Here is a 26,620-nt window from a genome sequence, read left to right as displayed (position 1 = left end):
TATGACATGCCAAATCATAATTAAAAAAGAGACATATCAAATCATTATTATGAGATAATCAAAATTCACAGTCATAATTATGAGATAAAAAGTCAATTATGTTAAAATCATGAGATTATTTTGAGAATTGTGAGATAAAAAGTTAAAATGATGACATATCAAGTGAGATAAAAATTCAGTCATTATTATGATAAAAAGTCAAACGTTACGTTATAATTATGAGATTATTGTAATTACGAAATAAATTAAAATTAGTGTTGGAATCATTCGATTATTGAGATAATTATGAAATAAAATGTTCAAGTCAAAATTATGAGATAAACTCAAACAATTATGTTCGAATCATGAGATTATAATTATGAAATAAATTAAAATTATGATATACCAGGTCATAATTATGAGGGATAAAAAGTCAAAATTAATGTTAGAATCATTAGACTGAGATAATGAGATAAATAGGTAAAATTATGACATACCAAGTCATAATTGAGAGATAATCACAGAGTCATAATTATGAGACAGAAAGTCAAAATTGTTAGAATCATGAGATAATTATGAGATAATTTATGAGATAATCAAAATTCTCAGTCATAATTATGAGATAAAAAGTCAAAATTATCATGAGATAATTATGAGATAAAGTCAAAATTATGAGTCAATTATGAGATAAACCGTTAACATCACATGAGATCAAGAGATTATGACATTAAATCTAAATTATTATCTAAACTTGACAAAGTCAATTATGATAAAAGGCAAAAAAAAGTCAATTAGGACACCAATTTCAGCTTTTATGTTGTAATTACGACAATCATGATTTTCTCTCATGTGGCAGAAATGGGCTTCCTCCATATGTCCTACTGAAACAGGAAGCTGACACGAGTCCCTTTAGATGAAACATTCAATGTAGTCTCTCAATGAGCTCACTAAAAAATGCTGATCCATTATCATCACCACACACAACAAATACCTGAAATCATCAAAAGAGAATGAAATCATATTCACTTCATTTTGCTCAATCAGGTTTATTTAGGAGGAAAATCATCACAGAAGTACTTCTGCTCAAACTACTCATTATTCCTTCATTGTGTTCCATCAATCTAAATTAAAACAGATTAGTGTGTAATCATCCCAAATAAATAGATTTCTCCTTTAGTTCAGCCGTAGTACGAAACCACACAAACATCCCGTCCTCTCGTCCCACCGGATTCATCGCAAGCCGTCTCCCGATCAATATACAGTATGATACACAGTTACACTATTTACACATCTGTTACATGAACAAGCTTCTGCTAAACAATCCACGTCTGATTAAAGCCCACGCCCAAAAACAATCACTGGAAAATAATAGATTCATACATGGAGAACAGATGCCACTAATAAAAGTGCTTCGGACTAAACAGTATTCATCCACACAGCTTCCAGTTTCGACCACATACATGAGTTCACTTGAATTCTTCAGGTGTATAAAGATACGGCAACACACTCTGTGGAAACCTAATGCATTCGATGCAATGCATTCTACTTCAGAATTGGTTGCGTGTTTCTGTAAATACCTGTAGACTGATATGCATGTACTTCTAAAGAGCATAATGCATGCAAAATAACTCTTTAGAAATTTACAAAAACATCCCAGACGAGAAGAAGAAGAGCTTTATCTTGACAGAAAGTATTGCCGAATCTGCTATCTGATGGTGGAGAATGTTTATGGATGAATTCACCAGTCAAGCTTTGCTCATGTAAGAGGAATTATTACAAATCGTTTCTCTAATATATGTACAGCTCTCATAAACGCTCTACCATTCACTCCACGTACAAACCACACTCGAAACTCTCGGCTGAGGGACGCGAGCGTCATAGAGTTAGCCGCAAACGATCGGCAACATCTCGAAAGCTTCGGCATCAAGCGGTCTGGAAAAAACACAAGGTGCTCGCGTGTTCGTAGGGAGGAAATAATAAGTACATCTTTCCATAAATCCTAATTGGAAAAGCAAAACAGCCCAGTTTTAAACGTCTCGTGTGCACTGAAGACTCTCGGCTCGTTTCTAACTGATGCATTAAAGCACATTCAGATCGAGGGATTCATAAATTTGTAAATGTTTAGCTCTGATTTCTTTCTTAACACTCAGCCCTACATGCTTTGCAAATGAACGAACACTTCATAACCTGATTCTCTCAGAAAACACTTCATCATCTTAGTCCAGACTTGCTAACTCATTACTGTACCCTAGTTAGTGTGTGAGTCCCACTTGGATCTGAATCAATCAGGTTTTTTTCACCTATTGCACTTATTTGATAAAGTAAAAGTGGACGAAAGCAGCGAAAACTGATATTCTTATGGATTAACTGGTTTATAGACAAACCAAACAGAGCCGAAGAGTTTCAGAAGTCATCAAATTTCCTTTTTCACTGTGGAAAGCAGAGAAACAAAGAGGGAATTGAATACGTGTGTCCGTGTCGTCAAACATCCTCCCGCTAGAAGCCAAGCAGGAAAGATGAAAGGAGGTGAAAAGATTCAGATTCAGCCCTACGGATGGACAGATGCTTTCAGACCACTAGGATCTTGACCTCGTCGTGTTCGTCGGGCCGGTAGAAGAACGGGATGCAGGGGTTTTCTCCTAGGAAGGGAGCGGGTCTGGCCTGAGGATTCTGGATCTCCTGCAGGAGCTGCATGATTTGGCGGGCCGTGCCGTCCTCTTTGGGTCTCAGGGGCGGGCCGTCCAGTGCGGATCCAGGTCTCTCTGAACTCTGGGATTGACTTTGTGGGTCTGTGCTGGATTGAGGCGCTGAAGACGCATCCACCGCTGTGCTCAGGTCCAGAACGGCTGAAGTGAAGAGAGAATATTTTAGGAAAACAACAGAAGACACAATCAGCTGGTCATAATATTTTATGTTGGGGGTAACACATTGCAAGTAATGCAAGTTATGCAATCAGATTAATTTTAAGTAATTTGTCAAGTAACGCATCACTTTTTAATTTACAAGAATTAAAAAAAAAAATTATCCAGTTATTGATTGAAAGTTCTCCTGTCCCCATGTTGAGTGAAATTAGGAGTAAAATGTTACTTTAGTTCTAGAATAAACGTGAACATGCAAAAACAAATTCTGAATTCCTCAAAAATGAATAAAACTGTGAAATGCAACTCAGAATATGATGCAAACATGCAATAATTAAATGTCAAGTAATAACCTTTATGTAAGATGAAAAGCCAAAATTGTGAAAAACAAAAAACAAATCTTAACTGAGACAAAAGTCGAAATTGAAATACCACATCGTAATTATAATTTAAACTCAAAATGATGACGGTCCTAATAAGATAAAAACTCAAAATGATGTCAAAAAGGGATAATTATGATAAAAAATTTAAAAGATGCCATACCAAGTCATAATTATCAGATAAAAAGTTTAAATTATGACAAACTAAATCATAGTTATGAGATAAAAAGAAAAAAATATGCTAGAATCATGAGATTATTATGAGATTAAAAAAAAAATTATGAGATAATAAAAAAACACAGATCAAGCCATAATTGAGACAAAAAGTAAAAATTATGTTAGAATTATGAGATTAAAAATGATTATGACATACCAAGTCATAATTATGATTATTAAAATTCACAGACCGAGTCATAATTATGAGATAAAAAGTAAAAAGTTAGAATCACAAGATTATTATGAGATTATAAAATTAAATTATGACATGCCAAGTCATAATATGAGATAATCAAAATTCAGACCAAATGATACTTGTGATAAAAAGTCAGAATTATGTTAGAATTGTAATATTATTATGAGATAATGAGATAAAGAGTTAAAATTATGACGCACCAAATTATAATTATGAGATAAAAAGTCAAAATTATGTTGAAATCATGAGATTATTATGAGATAAAAAAATTTAAATTATGAGATAATCAAAAAAACACAGACCAAGTCATAATTGAGACAAAAACTAAAAATTATGTTAGATTTATGAGATTACTATGAGATAAAAAAAAAGATTGTCATACCAAATCATAATTATGATTATTAAAATTCACAGACCGAGTCATAATTATGAGATAAAAAGTAAAAATGTTGGAATCACAAGATTATTATGAGATTATTAAATTAAATTATGATATACCAAAGCCATAATATGAGAGGCCAAATGATACTTGTGATAAAAAAATCAAAATTATGTTAGAATTGTAATATTATTATGAGATAATGAGATAAAGAGTTAAAATTATGACGCACCAAGTTATAATTATGAGATAAAAAGTCAAAATTATGTTGAAATCATGAGATTATTATGAGATAAAAAAATTTAAATTATGAGATAATAAAAAAAAACACAGATCAAGTCATAATTGAGACAAAAACTAATTATCTTAGAATTATGAGATTACTATGAGATAAAAAGATTGACATACCAAATCATAACTATGTTTATTAAAATTCATAGACTGAGTCATAATTATGAGATAAAAAGTAAAAAAGTTAGAATCACAAGATTATTATGAGATTATAAAATTAAATTATGACATGCCAAGTCATAATATGAGATAATCAAAATTCAGACCAAATGATACTTGTGATAAAAAGTCAGAATTATGTTAGAATTGTAATATTATTATGAGATAATGAGATAAAGAGTTAAAATTATGACGCACCAAATTATAATTATGAGATAAAAAGTCAAAATTATGTTGAAATCATGAGATTATTATGAGATAAAAAAAATTTAAATTATGAGATAATCAAAAAAACACAGATCAAGTCATAATTGAGACAAAAACTAAAAATTATCTTAGAATTATGAGATTACTATGAGATAAAAAAAAAAGATTGTCATACCAAATCATAATTATGATTATTAAAATTCACAGACCGAGTCATAATTATGAGATAAAAAGTAAAAATGTTGGAATCACAAGATTATTATGAGATTATAAAATTAAATTATGACATACCAAGTCATAATAAGTCAAAGACCAAATGATACTTGTGATAAAAAGTCAGAATTATGTTAGAATTGTAATATTATTATGAGATAATGAGATAGCGAGTTAAAATTATGACGCACCAAGTTATAATTATGAGATAAAAAGTCAAAATTATGTTGAAATCATGAGATTATTATGAGATAAAAAATTTAAATTATGAGATAATAAAAAAAAACACAGATCAAGTCATAATTGAGACAAAAACTAATTATCTTAGAATTATGAGATTACTATGAGATAAAAAGATTGACATACCAAATCATAATTATGATTATTAAAATTCACAGACCGAGTCATAATTATGAGATAAAAAGTAAAAAGTTAGAATCACAAGATTATTATGAGATTATAAAATTAAATTATGACATGCCAAGTCATAATATGAGATAATCAAAATTCAGACCAAATGATACTTGTGATAAAAAGTCAGAATTATGTTAGAATTGTAATATTATTATGAGATAATGAGATAAAGAGTTAAAATTATGACGCACCAAGTTATAATTATGAGATAAAAAGTCAAAATTATGTTGAAATCATGAGATTATTATGAGATAAAAAAAATTGTAATTATGATAATCCAGGACACCAAAATCACTTCTGAAAGCAGAAGCCCTGTAGATGAACAGGTTTCACTGAATCAACTCATGTGAGCGAACTGAATCAGCTGTGTTTGTATGAGTATGACTGCTGTACCTGGACTGTCCGTGTGTCTCTCAGCAGGATGGAGGTGTTCTCCTCCAGAAGACAGGAGGTCAGGGTTACCGACGGCGCTCATGTATCTGCTGTACCACTCGTTACGCTCGCCCACCAGACGCATGACCAGATCCTGCAGCTCCGCTAGCTTTGCCTGAACACACACACACTTATGTTATATCATACTTTGGATATCACACAATCACTCCATCACACAGCTGCTCCTCATACCTTCATCTCCTCCTTGTCTTTGGCCAGCAAGTTGATGTACTGCTCCTTCTCATAGTGTCTTTGTTTCATGATGGCTCTCTGGTTCTGATACAGCGCGATGTATTCACCTTCACGCACAATAAAAACATCTGTTAACAGCTATTCCTAACATGACAGTATCACAATAACTGTTACAGCTTTTATCCATGAACAGAATTACATGCGTTTAATAAAATAACAAAAATAACATTTAAACACGACTGAACTGTAGAGAGTAAACACATGTTTCAAACAAATATTCAGATCAGTTCAACCAAAATCTAGATCTTTTCTGGGCTGGCTTGCTTTAGTTCATATTCAAATATACAAATGTAAAAGGTGTGCAAAGTAAATAAAATAAATCTTTATACACTTATTTAGTCTCATTTGAAGGAAAAGAAGCTAAAAGATGCTGCAAGAGTCACGAGTGCCAATGTTTGCATTGAAAAAATTATGAAAAAGCAGTGCAATCGAATTAAAATACCTGTGAAGAACTACTACTGTATACTATCAGTCTACTATTGATATTCCTGTTTGCATCATAATGACAGGCTGAGAGCTGTTGTTCATTGTTTTTACAGCAGTTTTAACCTGTAGTCAGTTTAAATTTGAATTTACCCTGACTTTTGAGTTTTATTAAAGCATTTTCTTTGTATCATGTCTTAAGACGTTATATATATATATATAAGACAAATTTTTAAAAGATGTAGTTGTGCATCTTTTCTGCGAAGATAATTAACAAGTGATTTGTTTAACATTTGCATCATCTTGCCACACTTACTAGAATTTGGAATAGAATTTTCTTTTAACTAGAGGTTTAATAAAGTAAAAGTTACTTGAATCAATTACTTGAGTTTTATTATATATACACATCAAGAATTGGTCCAATGTTCTGAAAAAATAAAAATAAAAATAAATAAACAAATTAGATTTTTTTTTTTTTTGCCATATCGCCCAGTCCTAAATAGTATTTATTATTATCTGATAATAAAATATTAATTATGTAGAAAGAAACAGAATAACCAGTTGACTAGTTAAAATTCATAAAATATATATCAAGAATTGGTCAAAAGTTCTGAAAAACAACAACAACAAAAAACTGAGATTTAATTTTTTTTTCCATATCGCCCAGTCCTAAATAGTATTTATTATTTCATATTAAAATATTATTCAATAACGAAATAAAATGATCAGAAAAATGTATATCTAGACAAGACAGTTGTATAAATGAAAAATACAATATGTGTGCAGCAGTGTCTCACCGATGGTGTCCGTTTCTCCTGAGAGCTGAATGCAGCGGTGCTCCAGCTCCTCCAGTCGCTCCTTCAGATCCACTTTCTCTTGCATGAGTGACGTGAAACGTTCCTGGAGCTTCTCCATGGCGAACCGCAGAGCCTCGTGCACCTCCACCGGGACCCCATCAGAGCCTTCTACACACACATAAATACACAGTCAGGCAGTTTTATAGACACACTCTGCTCTGACCAGAATATGTCCTTGAGAATAACTAGATTTGCATTTGTTGAAGGAAAATAGATAATCTAAAAAAAAATTTTTTTTTTTTCAAAATTCAAGTATGTAAATTGCACCAGAGAAGTCCACTATATGGAGAAAAATCCTGAAATGTTTGCCTCAAAAAATATAATTTCTTTACGACTGAAGAAAAAAAGACAAACATGTGTGATGACAAAGGGGTAAATTATCTCAAAATGTTTGTTCTGGAAGTGAACATCTTTAACAAAATTAAAACAAGTGAACAAATTAGAACAACATGGCCACAAATCATTAAGTTGTTTTTTTCTTTCTTTATAGAAATAAAGTTGAAATAAAATGAAATGTTAATATTTGATGAAAAAGTTCTCAAGGCAACATTTCTAATTTTCATTTAATATAAGCTGAAGCACTAAAAATACGGGAAATAAAATAAATAAAAAATAAAACACTAAATCTAAAACTGAAATAAAATTAAACCTAATTAGTAATATTAAAAAAAACATAAAATTACAAAATAATTTAACTAAAATTATAAAAACAAAAGCCAATTCAAAATATTAATAAAAACTAATAACAAGTGATGCGATTTGGGAAAACCCGTTGTTGTTTAGGATGTTTAGGAAATTCGAAAAATGTCAATTGTTTGTTAAAATTAGTTTTTCATTAAAAATTTTTTCTATTACATCTTGTCTCAGAAAATATCTTGCCAAATTTCATCGGTTTAGTGCAGAAAAATGGCGATTTATTGCAGCAAGCTCAAGCTGTATTTCTCTTATGTTAAGAACGCGCTGCAGAAGAGAAAGTAAAACCTGTCTCACTAAACCTGTTTTTCTCAAAACTCCATTGCTGAAAATCAAAACTATCAGCCAACTTAACATAGCCATAACATTTGTTATGTTTAAGCTATGGACAAAATCAAAAAGTTTTGGAAAGGGCTTGAACCTAGATTTCATATGGTATCAAAACCAAAAAAAAAAGTCCCATTTCAGCATGTGTTGGGTTTTCCTAGATCAAATCACATATGTGACCCTGGACCACAAAACCAGTCATAAGGTTAAATTTTACAAAACTGAGATATATACATCATATGAAAGCTCAATAAATAAGCTTTCTATTGATGTATGATTTGTTAGGATAGGACAATATTTGGCCGAGATACAACTATTTGAAAATCTGGAATCTGAGGATACAAAAAAATCTAAATACTCAGAAAATCACCTTTAAAGTTGTCCAAATTAAGTTCTTAACAATGCATATTACTAATCAAAAATTACATTTTGACAGGTTTACAGTAGGAATTTTACAAAAAATCTTCATGGAACATGATCTTTACTTAATTTCCTAATGATTTTTGACATAAAAGAAAAATCAATAATTTTGACCCATACAATGTATTTTTGGCTATTGCTACAAATATACCCCAGCGACTTAAGACTGGTTTTGTGGTCCAGGGTCACATATATAAATAAGACTAAACTCTGGTGTGGGGCTCCATATAAATGAATAGCTAAGGAGTGTGTGATTTCAGTGAAGGTCAGGGTGAAGCTGCACCTGTGCTGTGAGGACGATGATCATCATGATGATGATGAAGATGCTGCTGCTGTTCGTAGCTCATGGCTGACAGCTGTTGTCGGGTGGCGCGATGAAGTCTTCTCTCCTCTTCGAACCGGCGGCTCATATCATCTCGCTCTTCCTCCAGACGTGACAAAGCAGAATGAATAAAATCCTCCTATGACCATCAGAGGACAACAAACAATTCACTTCAGAGTGAAACTTAACATTCAATGTAGAAAGCATGTCAGATGGTGCTCAAAAAAGAATAAATCTCTATATCCACATGAGTCTATTCAGATGCTGCATGTTTTGTTCCACTCACCATCTCCTCTCTGCTCTCAAAGTCTTCTGGGATGACAAAGTGGGATTTCTGGAAGCTCTCTGGGACAGAAAGACTTTCCAGTCCATCACCTTAAAACATCAGCAGGGTAATCATGAGTATAGGTAAAACAGATCTTCTTCAAACATGTGTCAGTGTAAAGCAGGACTCACCGTCGTCTCTGTGTGAGGTGTTCAGAGCTGAGCTGTTCAGGAGCTCCTGCACTTCTGTCTTCAGCTCCTCGTTGTCTCTGGCCAGCCGGTTCAGTTTATCCTGCAGGAGGCAGTAATGAAGCACTAAGAGTGTGGCTTTCACATATGTACACTTTAATGGATGCACTGATACTCATTTCACATGTACAAATGTTATCCAGTCACAACAGAGCTGATGTGTTTTAGTTTGGCACAAAACTAGAATTCTAATTTCAACACAAGAACTTAAAAATTACAGAAAAAAAAATTGCTAACAACAATTACATTTGAAGTGAATTGATCGTGGGTTTTTTTCATGTTTCAGTTTTTTTGGTTATCACTTTTGACCATCATCTTAATATTTTATTACTATTGTAACACAACTACTCTGTTCAATAAAAACACATTATTGTGCATTAAAACAAGAAAATAATTATACTATTTACATTATATATTATAATTATTAAACTATTTTACATTACAATAGTAAATTATTTGGACTTTTGTAGCATGACTAATTAATGACTCATAATTTAATGTCTTTAATTGCAAGAAGGGATGCACCGAATTGAAAATTCTTTCCGAAACCAAACTAAATGAAACAATCGGCCACATTAAATAGCCAAAATGTGCTTTTTAGTTTTGTCTTAAAAAAAAAAAAAAATCTATTACAAATCAATTGTTTTTTTCCCAATCATTTAATTAGACACCATTTTTGATGATAAATTTGTATTAAATCATTAAACATAGAATCCAAAAAAACAATTAAATCACAGATTTTAATTTAAAATAAAACCTAAATTAAAGGGTAGCTATTCTGTGAGTTTAATTATGGACAAACAAGTTATGTTTACATTTATTCTAAGGTCTAACAAACATGCGGAAAGCATTTCCTTCCCCTATAATGGTGACTGAATATTGTGATAAATATTGATATTGTATGATATGGAAAAATGATTGCAATAACATCTTTGGCCATATCACCCAACCCTAGCTACTCGATATCGATACTGAAAAAAAAAATCAGTAATTTTAAAAACACTAGTTTGTTTAATTGTAGTGTTCAGAGAGGGTGGGAGATGGTCATGTTTTCAGTTTCAGATTTAAATGAGACAGCAATAGTGACTGTGTTTACCTGCGCCTCCTGCAGCTGTATGTGACTCTGCTCCAGCTGCACTTTGCCCTGAACCTCGTCGTGCTGCAGTCGGTCCATCAGCTGCGTCTGCTGCAGGAACTGCTTGTGCAGATGCTCTCGCTCCGCCACCAGTTGCTGGTATCCAGCCGTGTACTGCTGCAGGTGAGCCAGATACTGATCCCTCTGCTCCAGCACAGACGCCACCTCAACGCATTTCTCTTGCAGCTGACGGAAGGAAAAACAGACAATCGGTTTAGAAGCGCAAAGATACAGTTGAACAAAAATCTGTATCTCTTTAAAGGAGAAGTTCACTTCCAGAACAGAAATGAACAGATAATTTACTCACTCCCTTGTGATGTGCTTATCTTTCTCTCTTCAGTCATAGTTGAGGAAAACATTTCAGGATTGTTCTCCATATAGTGGACTTCTATGGTGAACTTCCAAAATGTAGTTTAAATGCAGCTTCAAAAGACCCTAAACTCTAAAACTCTAAAACGTTTCTAGTGAAACCATCAGTTATTTTCTAAAAAAAAAATTGACAGTTTATATACTTTCTAACCTTAAATGCTCGTCTTGTCTAGCTCCGCATGAACTTTGCGTATTCCGGTTCAAACAGTTAGGGTATGTCAAAAAACTCCCATCTCATTTTCTCCTCAAACTTCAAAATCCTCCTACATCGTCCTTTTACTTTTTTTGGTAAAGGGTGTTTGACCTTCTTTGCACGTTTACTTTGTAAACACTGGGTCTGTATTTCTGCAGTGATGTAGGATGATTTTGAAGTTGGAGGAGAAAATGAGATGGGTGTTTTTCAACATACCCTAACTGTTTTGAGTATTTGAGGTTAAAATGTAGGGATGTGACGAGATCTGACAGGTGTGTAACAATATTCTCGCATAACATTACATTTTGCAGTGTTTACATCAGAGCTGCACGATTAATCGTTAAAAGATTGTGACCTCTATTCAAACACCCACGCAATCTTATGGAGATTTCAATAGTGAAACAAGTCTTTATTAATTGAGACACTGATTTCTTCATTTTTTTACAATTTTGTTCGAATATAGAATATATCATTTAGTCAGAACCACTAGTAAATTATATAATTTTGTTTAGATTTCAAATCTTTTTTCTTCAGAATCATGAGACTCATGATCTCCAATTTATAAGAGAAAATTGTTTTTCAATTTATCCAGAATCATGCAGTTTTAGTTTACATGTTTATTACAGCATATAATTAGTTAAATTAAAAGTTAATATCAAAATGCACCTATATTTCTTTTGCATTTTAGATGAATAAAATACTACTTTTCCCTATATAGTTCATCATTAAGGATTTCTTAAAAAAAATAGATATTTGAAAAATCTCGTCTCGTCTTTGTGACCCCAGTCTCATGTCTCGTCACTCCCCTATTAAAAAGTATATAAACTGCAAAAAAAATTTAGAAAATAACTGCATTTTGGAAGTTCAAACTCGCAAACACCATGGAAATCCACTATATGGAGAATATTCCTGAAATGTTTTCCTCAAGAAACAATTTCTTTACGACCGAAGAAAGAAAGGTATGAACATCTTGGATGACAAGGGGGTGAGTACATTATCTGTAAATTCTTATTCTAAAAGGGAACTTCTCCTTTAAGACATGTTCGCAAACTTTTTTGACATCTTCTCCTTTAATTTTAATACAGACACAAACCTGTTCTTTGGCATTGTGCAGGTCTTCCTGCAGCTGACCCATCTTACGAGCGATCTCCTTCTTGATGTGATGTTCGGACTGCAGAGCGCTGGTCAGTTCCATGTTCTCATTGGTCTGGAGGAGGAGAGAGGTGAGAGGTCAGGGGTCACATTCACTCACTGACAAACATAAGTCAACTGTTACTAGAGCTCACCAGCTTGACGAAGCCGTTCTGCAGCTCGGCCAGCTGGTCTTTGAGGTCTCTGTTCTGGGCCAGGGCTCTGCTGATGGTGGCCTTGTCGCTCTGGACGTCTTCCAGAATACGGAGTCGATCCTGATCACCTTCAGCGGCCCGGTCGGCTTGTCTCTCCAGTTCTTCCAGCCTCACTTCCTGCTCCTGCACCAGTCGGCTCAGCTGCTCGTTGTCTCGCACCTGCAGGACACAAAAGAGCGCTCAAATGCCTACGTAATGAGTGTCTGATTTCTGTCAGACCGAACAGGTCAAAATGTCTCCATGCTGCATTTCAACACGTGCGTCACACATTTTTAGGAAAAAAGTTAACACTTCTAGTGTTTACAATTGTGATGCAACATTTCAAATGTATGTTTGAAAGTTAAGGTTAAAAATGCAAATTAAAATGCAAACTAAAAGCCATGAATGCAGTGGTTCTCAACCAGCAGGCTTCAGAACATTTCTAAGATGGCTTAAAATGACAAAATAAGTATTAAATAAGATAAGAAAAAAAAAAACAGATCAAATCAAATTATAACAGATCTTAATTTAACCCCAATAGCAATATTTTTTAGTCTAGAAAAAGTTTATTCGTTATAGTTTAGAAAATGGTAATAAAATATGATAAGCACTAAACTGCGTCAGAACAAATTCATCTTGACTGTCAGATAACTTTGATAGAAAGGTATGCAATTAATTACAGTTCATTGAAAATTCAGACAGCTGCTAGTATGACAATATTTACACAACTATCAATACTTTGATGACCAACTACCAAGCAATGCTTAATTCTGTTATGTGTAAAAAGGTCATATTAGCAGTTAAAGAAAAAACACTTAAGCAAAACATGGTCAGGTCAAAGTGTCTGAATAATTTTTGATCCTAAATGTTTATCAATTTTACTGACCGTCCACTGTATGAAGAACTTTTGGGTATAATATATCACAGTTTACTTAATTTTGCAGTCATCACTTACATAAAGGAACTATTAGCATCCTGCATTTATCAAAGATATCAAAAACGATAACTGGTGTCTCAATTATTTTGGGTTTGTCTGTATGAAGTTATTTAAAAATATATATTTTTAAATTGATAGAAACACGAAAAATGGTTAAAAATAAAATACATAAAAAAAAAAAAAAAAATTATATATTTTTAAATTATGTTAAGCTCTAAAAGTTATCAGTAAAAGCTAAGCACATACTCATTTCATTTTTTATTCTGTTTTCAGAAAAATCATGTAAATTAATAGGTTAAACAGAGGATAATCCTGAAGAACATACAGCTCTTTTAATTATAATTATTTAAATTACTTAATATTAATGAAGTCTTTTTGTACATTATGAATTTACAGAAACTAAGAGTGTCCATAGATTTAAATAAGTTTTAAAAAACAAAACTACGGCTAGGGGACCTTCGAAGACTGTTGTGTAAAGGGGAGAGTAAAGGGTCTAATGCATTTAAAAAACATATTTATCTAAAAATAATGCAATAAGTATGCACAACCTGCATGATCTAATATCTTCACATGTAAATTTAGAAAAATATGAGTCAGTTATGAAGTTTAAGACTTAAGGCTACTCCAGTATAAATGTGTGACACAAAGTCATCACATGATCTGTGTAGGTCACCTGTGCTTGGTACTGCAGACTGAGTGCATCTCTCTCCTGCTGAAGGCTGCTGATGGTTTCCTGAAGGGCCAGTTCACTTTCTGAAGGGCCTGAGGGCTGTGACAGAGCCTGTCGCTCCTGCTCTTTACTCATCAGAGCTGCGGACAAAAAATAAACCTGTCAAGTGTTTCCTCAGGCCTTATCTGAATGTCCATGGAAGAAGTGCCTTAGTGTGTCACGATGAATGAGAATGTGACGTAATTAGTGCGTATGTCATGTCTCATACCAGCAGTGTTCTCCAGTTCTGTGATTTTCTCCTGCAGCTCCTGAATCTGAGCAGCAGTGCTGTCGCGCTCCTCTGACATCAGACGCACCTACACACACATACTTATTAACACACCACATATTTACAATACACTACAAAAGTAAAATTTCTTATTTTAATATTGCAATAACAATAATAACAATATTAAAATCAAAATAAAATTGATAGTTAAGATTATTTTATTGTTATTTTAAAGCCACATTAAATGGGTCAAAAGAGTAGGTTTACTTTCCTGAAAAGTGTGAGCCCAAGCTCAAACACGCTTAATTTTTTCCTTTTTGTGTCTGGATGTCTGGCCTTTTTTTTTTTTTAAACACCTGTGTCATTTACATTATCACATTTCAAATGTGTGCTGTTTTGTAATAAAGTTTTATGAACTAATAAAGTATTTCATAAGTGTTTTCATAAGTATAAGTGTTTTTATTGTATTTGTTTTAGTTATTCGTGAATTTAAAATTGAGATTTATACATCATCTGAAAGTTGAATAAATAAGCTGTCCAATATTTGGCCGAGATACAAATATTTAAAAATCTAAATACAACTATAATGACCCTGGTTTAAATCACAATCACAATTTAATTTAAAATCTTTCAGCCCTAGAAGGATGGTCTGCACTCAAACTAATATAACTTTTTTTTTAAATTGATTTTCCATGCAAATTCACTTCCCTGCAAAATAATCCCCAAATCATTTTAGAATTATAAATTTTTTACCAAAAAAAAACCTATTTACAAGACAAACCTGTCAAGTTTCTGTCTGAAGAGTGTTTGTCACATTAAACCTGAATGTCCATTTTCAAAAGCTTTTTTTTTATGGTTTTAGATTTAGCTAACTATAATAACCCTGGATTAAACCACAGTTAGAAAAATTACAATGACATATTTTTCCCAAATAGCTCAGCTCTAAAAAGATGGTCTGCACTCAAAATTGTTTAAACTTCTATGCAAAATCACACCCCTGTGAAATAACCCCAAAATCATTTTAGAATTGTTTACTTTTTACAAAAATTTCCTACCTATTTAAGCAATTCGTCCGTGTTTTTTTATATTGCAGTATATACAATATTGTGTGTTTTGTATGTGTTTACCTGAGACAGAAGCTGTTCCGTTTTGTCCTTCCACACTCGTCCCTCCTCCTGTATCTGTCCAGCGTACTGATCTCTCTCCACTTGGAGCTGAGCGACCGACTCCAACAGCTGCACACACACAAACACACTCAGGAAGCTCAGGACGACGTTCAGGACTAATACAGACACAAACTTTTTCCAAATTACAGCAACACACACCTGAGCCGTGTGAGCCTCTAACTGCTGTTTTTCTTCCAGGAGGAGCTGAACCTGCTGGTGTTCAGATGGAGGACCCGACTGACTGGAGAACTGGAGAAAATATTTAAAGAGATATTTCACATCATAGAAATTCTATGTGCATGTGCAAAGAAAATGTTCAAACCGTTTCCTCACCTGCTGCAGCATTACGTCGGCCATCTCCAGCCGCTTACGAAGCTCATCAACCTCCAGTTTCAAGGCGCTGTTCTCATTCGCTCTCAGCTTGAGCTGCTCAGACAGTTCTGAGCTCTGCTGCCTGGACTCCTCGCTTATATTACTGATAAACACAGAGACCATATTCATATAACACCTGCTGCTGAACCAGGAGTAAAAAAACAACAACTGAAGAGTCTTACTTAAACCTGAGGACTTCCAATCGTAGACTGTCTCGCTCCTTCTCAAGCTCTTTGTTATGCTGCAGAAAAAAGTAGACAAGGCTTTCTGAAGTTCTGATGTTTTCTGAAGTTGGTCAGTTGATAATGAAGATAAACAGAGGATCTGGTACCTTCTCAAACTGCTTCTGTTGTGTGGAGACTGAAGATAACGTCCTCTCTAACTCGGACACTCGCTGTTTACTGGCCTGCAGCCGTGAGCTCAGATCTTCTGCCTCAGCTGCACACAAACACACAGCAATGGACACGTTAGTAAATTACAAGGTGGATTAAGAATATGTGCAGGTCACACTTCAACACAACATCTAAGAAATACAGGGGGAAAAATATTTAATGCATAAAGAAAAATACTATTAAGTCAGTTTTATAGGAAAATAAAAACAATGTGTTTTTCGAGCTCTTTTGACTTCAGTCTCAAAGCATTTTGACTTTAATTTGTAATTTGACAAAAATGTTATAATTTTCACTTAGAATTTCACTGTAATAATGTTAATGAGTTTTGCTTATACATTTATAAAAAATATTTTTCTTCCTTAAAAGACCAACTGAGTTCAGTTATATTTGGGAAATTCCCATTTAAAGTAAAAAAAAAAGCAAAAATACATAAACAGATTGTTTTTTTAACTTTCAGATTTCAGATATAGGTCAAAATTAATATGCAATTTATTACAAGGTAAATATCACAAGATTACTAGCAAGAAATACAGCAAGAATTATATTTTGCAGAAAGAAAGACATGTAATATGAGTGGCCAATGTAATTGAAACAAAAATATTTTATATTTCAATGGTACTAATGTAATTCAGATCTGTTGTCAATAAAACATTTTTTTTTCCAAATTACATATATTTATTAAAATTAGTTGCTCTTTCCTTTAAACAACTTCACAACATTTTGGTAATTTTCTAGGCACATTTTAGGAAATTAAAAATAAGACTAATACATTTTTCACAGATTTGACAGCTTTTACTTTGCATAAGAACAAATATAAATTTCAGGACAAATATGAGAAGCTTTATTTTATTCTAGAAAAAAAAAATGTAATACAGTTACTTATGACATACTTTGTTGTAATATTCTCAGTTTAATTTGTAATATTTGATACATGATCTGTCCTGGACATGTTCATTTGAGCATCACCCAAATAATATCACGATTGTGAGCATGTGTTATCTCACGCACCTGACTTCTGTCGCGCTGCCTGCTGTGTGTAACCCAGAGCCGTCTGTAGCTCTGATTTCTCAGACACCAGGATGCCAATCGTCTGAATGTGAATCTGAATGTGAACAACATGCATCATTAAACACATACAAAACCTCACATTTATATAACAGCACTGACATTAAGTCAATGTAAATTAAATTACACTCAACAGATTTGCAAGATGAAATTTTATCATCAAATACAATTACAGCCAAAAGCTGTTAATGGTACTGATATAAATTAGCTCTGCTGTCAATAAAACATCTTATTTCTTTCCAATTAAAAAAAAAAAAATATATATATATATATATATATATATGACCCTGGACCACAAAACCAGTCTTAAGTCGCTGGGGTATGTTTGTAGCAATAGCCAAAAATACATAGTATGGGTCAAAATTATTGATTTTTCTTTTATGCCAAAAATCATTAGGAAATTAAGTAAAGATCATGTTCCATGAAGATTTTTTGTAAAATTCCTACTATAAATATATCAAAATGTAATTTTTGATTAGTAATATGCATTGTTAAGAACTTAATTTGAAGAACTTTAAAGGTAATTTTCTCAACATTTTGATTTTTTTGCACCCTCAGATTCCAGATTTTCAAATAGTTGTATCTCGGCCAAATATGGTCCTATCCGAACAAACCATATATCAATAGAAAGCTTATTTATTGAGCTTTCATATGATGTATATATCTCAGTTTTGTAAAATTTGACCTTATGACTGGTTTTGTGGTCCAGGGTCATATATATATATATATATATATATATATATATATATTTCCCCTTAAAAGACCAACTGAGTTCTCTACCCATTAAAAATAATCCTAATTTAATGCAAATCTCAGAAAATAAAAATTAAGGATTAATAATTTTTACAGATATAATTCAGATTCAGGCCACATCTAATCTGATTCAAAATCATTCAATGTGAACCATACATATCATTTTTCCTCCATCAGACTGTGATCACTGAAAAAATGCTTTTCTTACTTAGATTTTTTGTCTTATTTCCAGCCAAAATATCTAAACATTCTTAAATCAAGAAGACTTTTCTACAAAGATACAACAATTCTGGGAGGATATATATAAAGTATTTGGAGACATATTCTGCATTGATATTCCTTTTGATCCAGCTGTAGCTATTTTAGGTGTAATACCTGAAGGCATGAAGGAAAAGAGATTGAATTATCTACTTCAAATATTATTTTCTGCAGCCCTAAAATGCATCACATCCAAATGGCTCAAATTAGACTCACCCACATATGAACAGTGGATCCAAAAAATCAGGGAAATTTATGAAATGGAAAAAATAACATACTCTCTAAGACTCCAGATGAATATCTTTGAAACTAGATGGAGCCCAATCTTAAGAATAATACACAGTAATAGTTAATCGACTGTACATAGTGGTGTGGAATATGTATGCAACAGTAACTACAAAGTATATTGATTCTTGTTTTATGTGTATTTAATTTGAAAAATCTTGAAATACCTTTTTATGTTATAATCTATTTATTTTTGTATTATTATAATTTATTATAATTTATTCATGTATTTTTTTAACCCTTCTACTTTTGTAAAAAAAAAAATTTGTTTCAAATGTTTGCATCCCTATTGTCTATCTCTGATGTATAACTTTTATAGTACGTTCTAATAAAAAAAAAGTTTTAAAAAAAGTTAAAAAAAAGAAGACTTTTCTAGACAAGTAAAAATTATTTTCTTGTTTTCAGAAAAAAACAAATCAAAATTAAGTGCATTTTTGCTAGATTTTGCTTGATTTTTTTGTCTTGTTTTAAGCCAAAATACCTAAAAAGTCTTAAATCAAATAAACAAGCAAAATAATCTGCCAACGGGGTAAGCAAAAACATCTAATTTCAAACTGAAAACAGTTTATTATTATTATTATTATTATTTATTATTATTATTACTTTGCTTGTTTATTTGATTTAGGAATTTTTAGGAATTTGGAAACAAGACAAAAAAATCTAAGTAAGAAAAGCATTTTTTGCAGTGCTCAAGATTTCACACATCTGCATTCAGCAGATGTTTATTCACTTCAGCAGGTTATTTTTAGAGCTAAAAGTCTTAGTTTAGCCAGTCTGTTCTGTTTTGTTTTGATTTCATTTATACACAAAGCTAAAGCGCAAAGTTTCAGTGAACAAATGACTCCAGTGCAACATTTGAAGTTCCTGAATGACTCTTGTTTGATTCTTTTGAAGTGAGTGAATCAGCTCAGTCTGTTTACTTCATTCTTTGTTATATAACATAAAAGACTTGTTCAACATAAATACAGCCAAATATTGTCACTGATGCTCCCAGCATATTTATTTATCAGCAAACAGAACATGACTTCAGTTCTGAGTAATCTGTTCACCTGTAGCTGTTCACGTATCGCTCCCTGCTCCTTAGTGAACTTCTGCTCAAACTCTTTCCGTTCCTGATAAGAAGAGATAACACACAATAAAAAAGTCGCACATTAGCAAACCATAAAAGAGCAATCTAATAACATTTATTGTTGATTACTGTACCTTTTGTAGTTGATCAGAAATCTCTTGAGACTGCTTCGTCTGAAAACAATGAACAAACATTTAACTTGTATGTGTTTATTTAAAAATAAATCATTTAACAGACAACCACAAGCATGTTAAAAAGGGATCTGACAGTTGGTACATATTGTCTTTGCTAAAGACAATGTGAATTAAAAATGCATCTTTTTCTTTTAAATATCATTATACAAAACTCTAATCTAATAATTCATTTTCACGCATAAATTTAAATGTTAACATCCAAACTTGGACCAACAAGTAGTACACAGACCAACAATTCAAAAACTAAAAACTGAAACAATGTTGCATTTTAAAAGTAGCAAAGTAGCAATCAATGTTGCAGCTTCAAAAACTCCATTGTGTTGCAGTCAGTCACTGAAAGCGTGTGAACTGCAGCATGCACATACTCTCAACTGACACTCTTACCAGTGTCTCGAGTTTGGACGTGAGCTGGGCGTTTGTGAGTGCGCTGGAGTCCAGGGCCGATGCCAGCTCCTGGTTGCGAGTCTGACGTGTCAGCATGCATAGAGAAACAGAGAGAGAGAGAAAGGACGAATGAAAGACTTAGAGAGGTGGACGTGACGGCAAACAGGCGGTGATATGGTGTGACACAAAGAATCTGTTTTATGTGTAACTGGACTCTCTGGGTAACTCCATATAACAGTCAACCTTATCATGAAAAAATTACGTTTTTACCAAAGGGTTTTACTATATTAATAGCATAGATTTCAACATTTGGTGGTTCAAATACCCATGTGAAGTCTCAAAGTTTTTAAAGCATTTTTTATTTTTAGTGCATGACTTTCCAAAGTTTGGTAAGTGCTGTTTTCAGGTTTGTCACATCCTTTACAGTACATATTCCTCATAAACGGACACAGTAAAATTAAGTAAAAAATATATGTTCTGTGATTTTTTGGGTTTTATTGCATCTGGTTTGTGCATTTTAATTTATAGAAATCCTACAATGTATGTAGTCTCTCAAAAACTGTACTTTTTTGTCACATTCATAATGCATGATTTTTTCCCTTTTTAACATAGAAAACTCATGCATAGACTAGGGCTGCTCCATTAAGGCAAAAATCATAATCACGATTATTTTGGTCAATATTGTAATCACAATTATTTCACATGATTGTGACTGGGTACAAAACTTTATATTAGTGATTAATTTAAAGATAGCAATACAACAGAAAAAAAAAAAAGATACTAATGGAAAAAAAATACTGAATAATTTTATGCAAGCCTAAAGTAGTCTGACAGCCTACTACAGAAATTGAATGTAATTATTTGAATGTAAAATAAAACAGTGTCTTCACTGTAAAAATTAAACATTGTTTCCTATTAAAACTAAAAAAGCCCTTATTCAAGTGCAGTGAGTGATTTTTCACTTTGCATTTTTACGTTTTATTGATATTAAGCACAGAGACAGCAGAAGGAATATTACTTGCTGACACTTTAGGAGTCCACACGGATCCAATATACTGTTACACACGTATTTTCATTCTCAACAGTTTATGATCATTTAAGATATAGCTGACAAGGGTTTACATGAATAATCACCAAGCGCCTCATTTTGAAATATTTTAGCATGTATCTGACCATTTAGGTCCGCACCTTCAGCTAAAAGATTACTTTATGTCCGTGTTCTGGTCCGTCTCTGAGCGCATACACAGAACAGCGCAAGTTTTCTTTCACACTTTTAAAAACACAACATCAAAGAAACATTAATAAATCAAGCACGTCCCGCTTCATGAAAGTCACGTTACATGATTTTACTGATTTGCATGCGAAACTGAGCTTTTATTGAGGAGCGAAAGCGAAAAAAGGGGGCGAAATCAGGAGCAATAATCGTTTTATCTCGATTATTGTATTTTCATAATCGTTTGAAGCCAAAATCAAAATTGAATTATGATTAACTGCACAACCAGTAATAATTGACCTTCACTAATAAAAACTGTTACAATTTGGATCAAGTTATGAAAAATTAGTGGTCAGTAAGATTTTTTTTAATAAAATATTACTTCTTTATTCATCAAGGACATATTCAAATTGATCAAAAGTGACAGTTATAATTTACAATGTTACAGAGGTTTTCTATTTCAAATAAATGCTGCTCTTTTGAACTTTCTATTCATCTGTGAATTCTGAAAAATAAAATGTATCACAGTTTCCACAAAACAATATTGGGCAGCACAACTGTTTTCATCATTGATAATAAGTAGAAATGTTTCTTGAGCAGCAAATCAGCATAGTAGAATGATTTCTGAAGGATCATGTGACACTGAAGACTGGAGTAATGATACTGAGAATTCAGTTTTGATCATAGGAATAAATTACATTTTACAATATATGCACATAGAAAACGTTTATTTTAAATTTTAATAATATTTAGCAATTTTTACTATATTTTTGATCAAATATACAAAAATCTTCCTGATTCTCAAACCTTTGAATTGTACTGCATGTAACCCAATGCTATCTAAAGACACTCAGGCTTCTATGCGAATGAAGCGAGTGAAGCTTTAACTTATAAACAGAGCCTCATTCTGCCATGTGGCCTGTTACAGAGGTGTTTGCGACACTGAAACAGGATGTTTGTTCAGTGTGTAGCAGGAGATCATGGGAGCGCCGGATCAAATGCCAGAACTAGTCCTACAGGACACACCGCAATAACACAAATACTGACTGATACAGAACCAATTATACCAATTAGGACATGAATTACAGTAGCACACAGCACAGATAAGAGAAAAACGCTTTCAGATATTTTTTAATTCTTCATATTTAGCAGGAATATATTAAATTGTTGTTGATTTGGTCTGTAAACCATGAGGGAATTAATCTGGGATGTGATTCGGAAAACAATATCAATTGACTGACGTTCTTAAATAGACCGCCGCTTCAGTCAATGCTGTAAACCCCTAAAGACTACAAGCTATTTTCATCATAAGAACTTGTGCTTCAATAAGATTATCCTGCTTGAGCGAGATTAGTGACCACTCAGAGAGGTAATTATAAAACGCTAGACTAAACTAAATTATCTTACTGTACAGTTTAGCATGTATACTTTTTTAAAAATGATATATAATAATTAAAAGCACAGATGAATTAAGAGTAAAACGTATCAAAATACCTCCAGTTCCTTCTCGCTGACCGTCGGTGGACCGCTGTCTCCATTGATGTATGTTGTTGACTGCATCACACCCAAGAATGAAAGAAAAACAATTAACTTCAATAAAAACAAATGAATAAGAATTTGAATCTGAATCATTTGATCAATTAATTCTGGAATGGTTTAAATGTAGATATTAGGGTATTTACACTTTGCTTCTATTCCAAGTCATGCAAATGTGTTTATACTTTTATGTTTGTAACTCACTAAAGCTGTTAATTCAAAACAATTTGGTTTATTTGGGAGGAACCATTGGAGCTTAGTTCTTAAAAGTCAAAACAAAATCAAAACAGGTAATTTATTTTCCTACAAAAATGCATTTGGCCACATTTGTTTCATTAGGGCATGTCAACCCGAAGTAAAACAATGCTTGCCATATGCTTGTCATAGCCTTTCATTAAAATGTTATTAATTTCTAAAATGACTTTTCTAATGATGTAATCAAGCAGGGTGGAAAAAACAACATTAAGAAATAACAACATCATAGCCTCACAATCCAACCAAACCCAAAGACTGAAGGAAGCAGACGGACGGGTGCCGTGACTCACCTCAGACAGCAGTCCATTGAGCTGCTGGGAAATCTGTCTCAGGCTCTCAGTGGACGACAGCGGCCTGCGAACACAAACATGTGAGTTCAACATGTCAAAACAGACTATTAGGTGTTACAGTTTTGAACTAAAAAAAGCATAAACAAATATTCTGTATGAACAGAGAGAATACAGCTTCAAAGTAAATCTGAGTTTCTGTCACTGGTTTGGGTCTATTTTTATATAAACAAAGTATATTGCACTTTACGGCTTAAAGTCAACTACACACAATACCTTTATACTGTATGGACAATTTTTAAACATCTGTGTCGTTCACATTATCGAATAAGTAGTTAATAACCTTTGACACATTTTTGTGAAAAAAAAAAACAATAATAATTTTTTATATACTTTTTTTTACTTTGAATCCAGGCCAATTCTAGTTAAAAAAGCTTAAAGTAAAAAAATTCTAAAAACTAAATAAATAAATAAATTTTTGAACTACTTGAAATAAAATAACTTTAACTGAAATAAAACAAAAAATAATAAACTTAATCCTAAAACAATTCTAAAAACTAAAAAAAGTGAACTACTTGAAATAAAATAAACTTTAACTGAAATAAAATCAAATTAAAAACTAAAAAACTAAATTAACTACTTGAAATAAAATGAACATTAACTGAAATAAAACAAAAAATAATAAACTTAATCCTAAAACAATTCTAAAAACTAAAAAAGTGAACTACTTGAAATAAAATAAACTTTAACTGAAATAAAATCAATTTAAAAACAAAAAAAAACTACTTGAAATAAAATAGAATATAATAAGTTTAAGCCTTTTTATTTCAACTAGTTGCCAAGATTACTTCTCTTTTTAATTTAGTTTGACATGAAGTACTAAAATAACTACAATTAAAATAAAAATTAATACAAATATAGACATTTCTGATTAAAAAACTAACATTTCACAAAAAACAAAAAAATGATTACTTGAACTTAAAATAAACTTTAAAATTATTAAAAACACACATGTAAAAACTACTTCAAAATATGAAGAAAAACAATGATATTATCTCAGTGATACTACAATAATACTGTTAAAGGTTTACTCCACTTCCAAAATAAAAATGTCCTGATAATTTACTCTCTATATAGTGGACTTCAATGGTGTTCAACGGATTGAAGGTTAAAAATGTAGTTTTAATGCAGCTTCAAAGGGCTCTAAATGACCCCAGCCAAGGAATAAGGGTCATATCTAGTGATACGATCGGTTATTTTTATTTATTTTTTGGCTGGGATTGTTTAGAGCCTTTTGAATGTGCACTGAAATTGCATTTCTAACCTTCAATCCGTTGAGCACCATTGAAGTCCACTATATGGAGAAAAATATTTAAAAAAAATTAAATTTCTTTGCGACTGAAGAAAGAAAGAAATGAATATCTCGGATGACATGGGGGTGAGTAAATTATCAGGAATTTTTTTCTGGAAGTGAAGTAATCCTTTAAATTGAGCTTTCTGTTAAATGCATCTGCGAAAAATAAATTGTAAAATATTTCTAGAACCAAATCTGTCACATGCAATAAAAGGTAAAACATTCTGATTGGCTGTAGCGGTGTCGTTCTTCAAAATGAGAAACTTGCAACACGTTCATTGCATGATATTTCTATAGTATCTTGTTCTCAAATAAAGAGTAAACTCACCGCTTATCTTCCAAAGGATGTTCATCGCCATTTGCATCTGCTGTGTACTTCTGCTGGAAAAACATATGCATGAAAAACACAAACTTGAGATGCAAAATCGGAAAGACTTGTGCGACAACACATGAAAACATCAAAATGACAAAACTGACAAAGCAATGCACTAAACGTAATGACACACATGGATCAGATTAAAAACACAAACAACAGCTAAACCATTACCAGACACAAACACACAACAGATGTGTTTCAAGACTTTTGAAACACAGTTAAGGTGACCGACATTGAGACAGACAGACCTGCAGGTCAGCGTTATCAGCGACACACTCAGAGTTAATAGCAGAAGCGGGGTTAGATATGGGCTCTGCGCTGGTCTCCTCCAGCTCCTGCGAGACCCGGTTCACCTCATCCACATGATCCTGATACAGCAACAAAGATGCATTAGACTGTCAGTGGGTTAAAACACACAAACAAACACAACATTCACAGTACAGATGCACAACAATCTTCAATATTTTCAATGGCTCATATATTCTCATATTTATCAAGTACATGGTTCAAAGACAGAGAAATTTACAAAAGTGATTTTATGTCCATAGAAAGCACATTAAATCTCAGTAAAATGTCTACTTTTAAGGTTTCAACTAAGTTTTTGGAGAATAAAACGTCTAAATTTTGTTGAAACGTTACATTGTCATTCAGTGTAATACAATAGTTATGTAAAAATTCAAACATTAAAATCTATAAAAGAATAAGGGAGCCTATGCAATTTTATGGTGTTTTAAATGTGTAAAAAAATCTTATTGACAAATGGGCAAAACCTAGGATAGTGGCAAATTTTAAAAATGTATAATTACAACAAATTAGTATTTGGGGTGAAAATAATTTGTCTTTTATTATGACATAAACTGATTTTTGTTGTAAATATTACACTGAGTGACATTTTAGTGGGTGTCTTCTGTAAATTAGGGAAAAATGTATGATATTTATTTTTTGCTCAGAAAAACTAAAACAAAAATGATATTAAATTTAACAGAAAACATTTTATTATTTTTTGGGAAAAACAACAACAATTGATGTACACTTACTGTTTTTATGCTTAAACCCTTTTTCATCTTTGACCCACGTTTATATAAAGGTGACAAAACATTTCCAGGCATATTGAATTCAATATACAATCAATCCCAATATATTCAGACCCTTCAACTTGCAAAGATGCATTCAATTCAACATGAAAAAGCATTCTCAGCATGCACTGTAAAAATTAACTTTATGAAGTTGCGA

The 26,620-nt window shown here is 32.4% G+C and overlaps 1 protein-coding gene across 12 annotated transcripts in view; it reads right to left on the bottom strand.

Annotated features, from left to right (window-relative positions):
- Positions 1 to 1,005: 1,005 nt before the first annotated feature.
- Positions 1,006 to 26,620, bottom strand: part of LOC141335438 (golgin subfamily A member 2-like) — a 30,265-nt gene continuing 4,650 nt past the window's right edge. For 4 of the 12 annotated variants that reach the window (XM_073840895.1, XM_073840900.1, XM_073840899.1 and 1 more), the window contains 25 exons: positions 25,636 to 25,755; positions 25,340 to 25,392; positions 23,661 to 23,724; positions 23,074 to 23,133; positions 20,367 to 20,447; positions 19,923 to 19,961; positions 19,769 to 19,831; positions 17,367 to 17,460; positions 16,298 to 16,404; positions 16,149 to 16,207; positions 15,928 to 16,069; positions 15,754 to 15,843; positions 15,556 to 15,663; positions 14,429 to 14,516; positions 14,164 to 14,300; positions 12,515 to 12,733; positions 12,322 to 12,435; positions 10,628 to 10,852; positions 9,475 to 9,574; positions 9,305 to 9,393; positions 8,980 to 9,157; positions 7,197 to 7,364; positions 5,917 to 6,023; positions 5,686 to 5,839; positions 1,006 to 2,825 (listed from right to left, as the gene is read on the bottom strand). In XM_073840895.1, coding sequence (XP_073696996.1) covers positions 2,548 to 2,825; positions 5,686 to 5,839; positions 5,917 to 6,023; positions 7,197 to 7,364; positions 8,980 to 9,157; positions 9,305 to 9,393; positions 9,475 to 9,574; positions 10,628 to 10,852; positions 12,322 to 12,435; positions 12,515 to 12,733; positions 14,164 to 14,300; positions 14,429 to 14,516; positions 15,556 to 15,663; positions 15,754 to 15,843; positions 15,928 to 16,069; positions 16,149 to 16,207; positions 16,298 to 16,404; positions 17,367 to 17,460; positions 19,769 to 19,831; positions 19,923 to 19,961; positions 20,367 to 20,447; positions 23,074 to 23,133; positions 23,661 to 23,724; positions 25,340 to 25,392; positions 25,636 to 25,755 — 2,937 coding nt within the window. In that variant the 3' untranslated portion in view covers positions 1,006 to 2,547. The remainder of the gene's footprint in view (positions 2,826 to 5,685; positions 5,840 to 5,916; positions 6,024 to 7,196; positions 7,365 to 8,979; positions 9,158 to 9,304; positions 9,394 to 9,474; positions 9,575 to 10,627; positions 10,853 to 12,321; positions 12,436 to 12,514; positions 12,734 to 14,163; positions 14,301 to 14,428; positions 14,517 to 15,555; positions 15,664 to 15,753; positions 15,844 to 15,927; positions 16,070 to 16,148; positions 16,208 to 16,297; positions 16,405 to 17,366; positions 17,461 to 19,768; positions 19,832 to 19,922; positions 19,962 to 20,366; positions 20,448 to 23,073; positions 23,134 to 23,660; positions 23,725 to 25,339; positions 25,393 to 25,635; positions 25,756 to 26,620) is intronic. The other 8 variants (XM_073840905.1, XM_073840907.1, XM_073840906.1 and 5 more) reach the window with 3 other exon arrangements.

This window comes from Garra rufa, chromosome 5 (assembly GCF_049309525.1).
Source record: "Garra rufa chromosome 5, GarRuf1.0, whole genome shotgun sequence".
Taxonomy (NCBI): Eukaryota; Metazoa; Chordata; class Actinopteri; order Cypriniformes; family Cyprinidae; genus Garra; species Garra rufa.
Note: the sequence above shows the minus strand (reverse complement) of the source record. Positions and strands in the feature narration are given on the sequence as shown.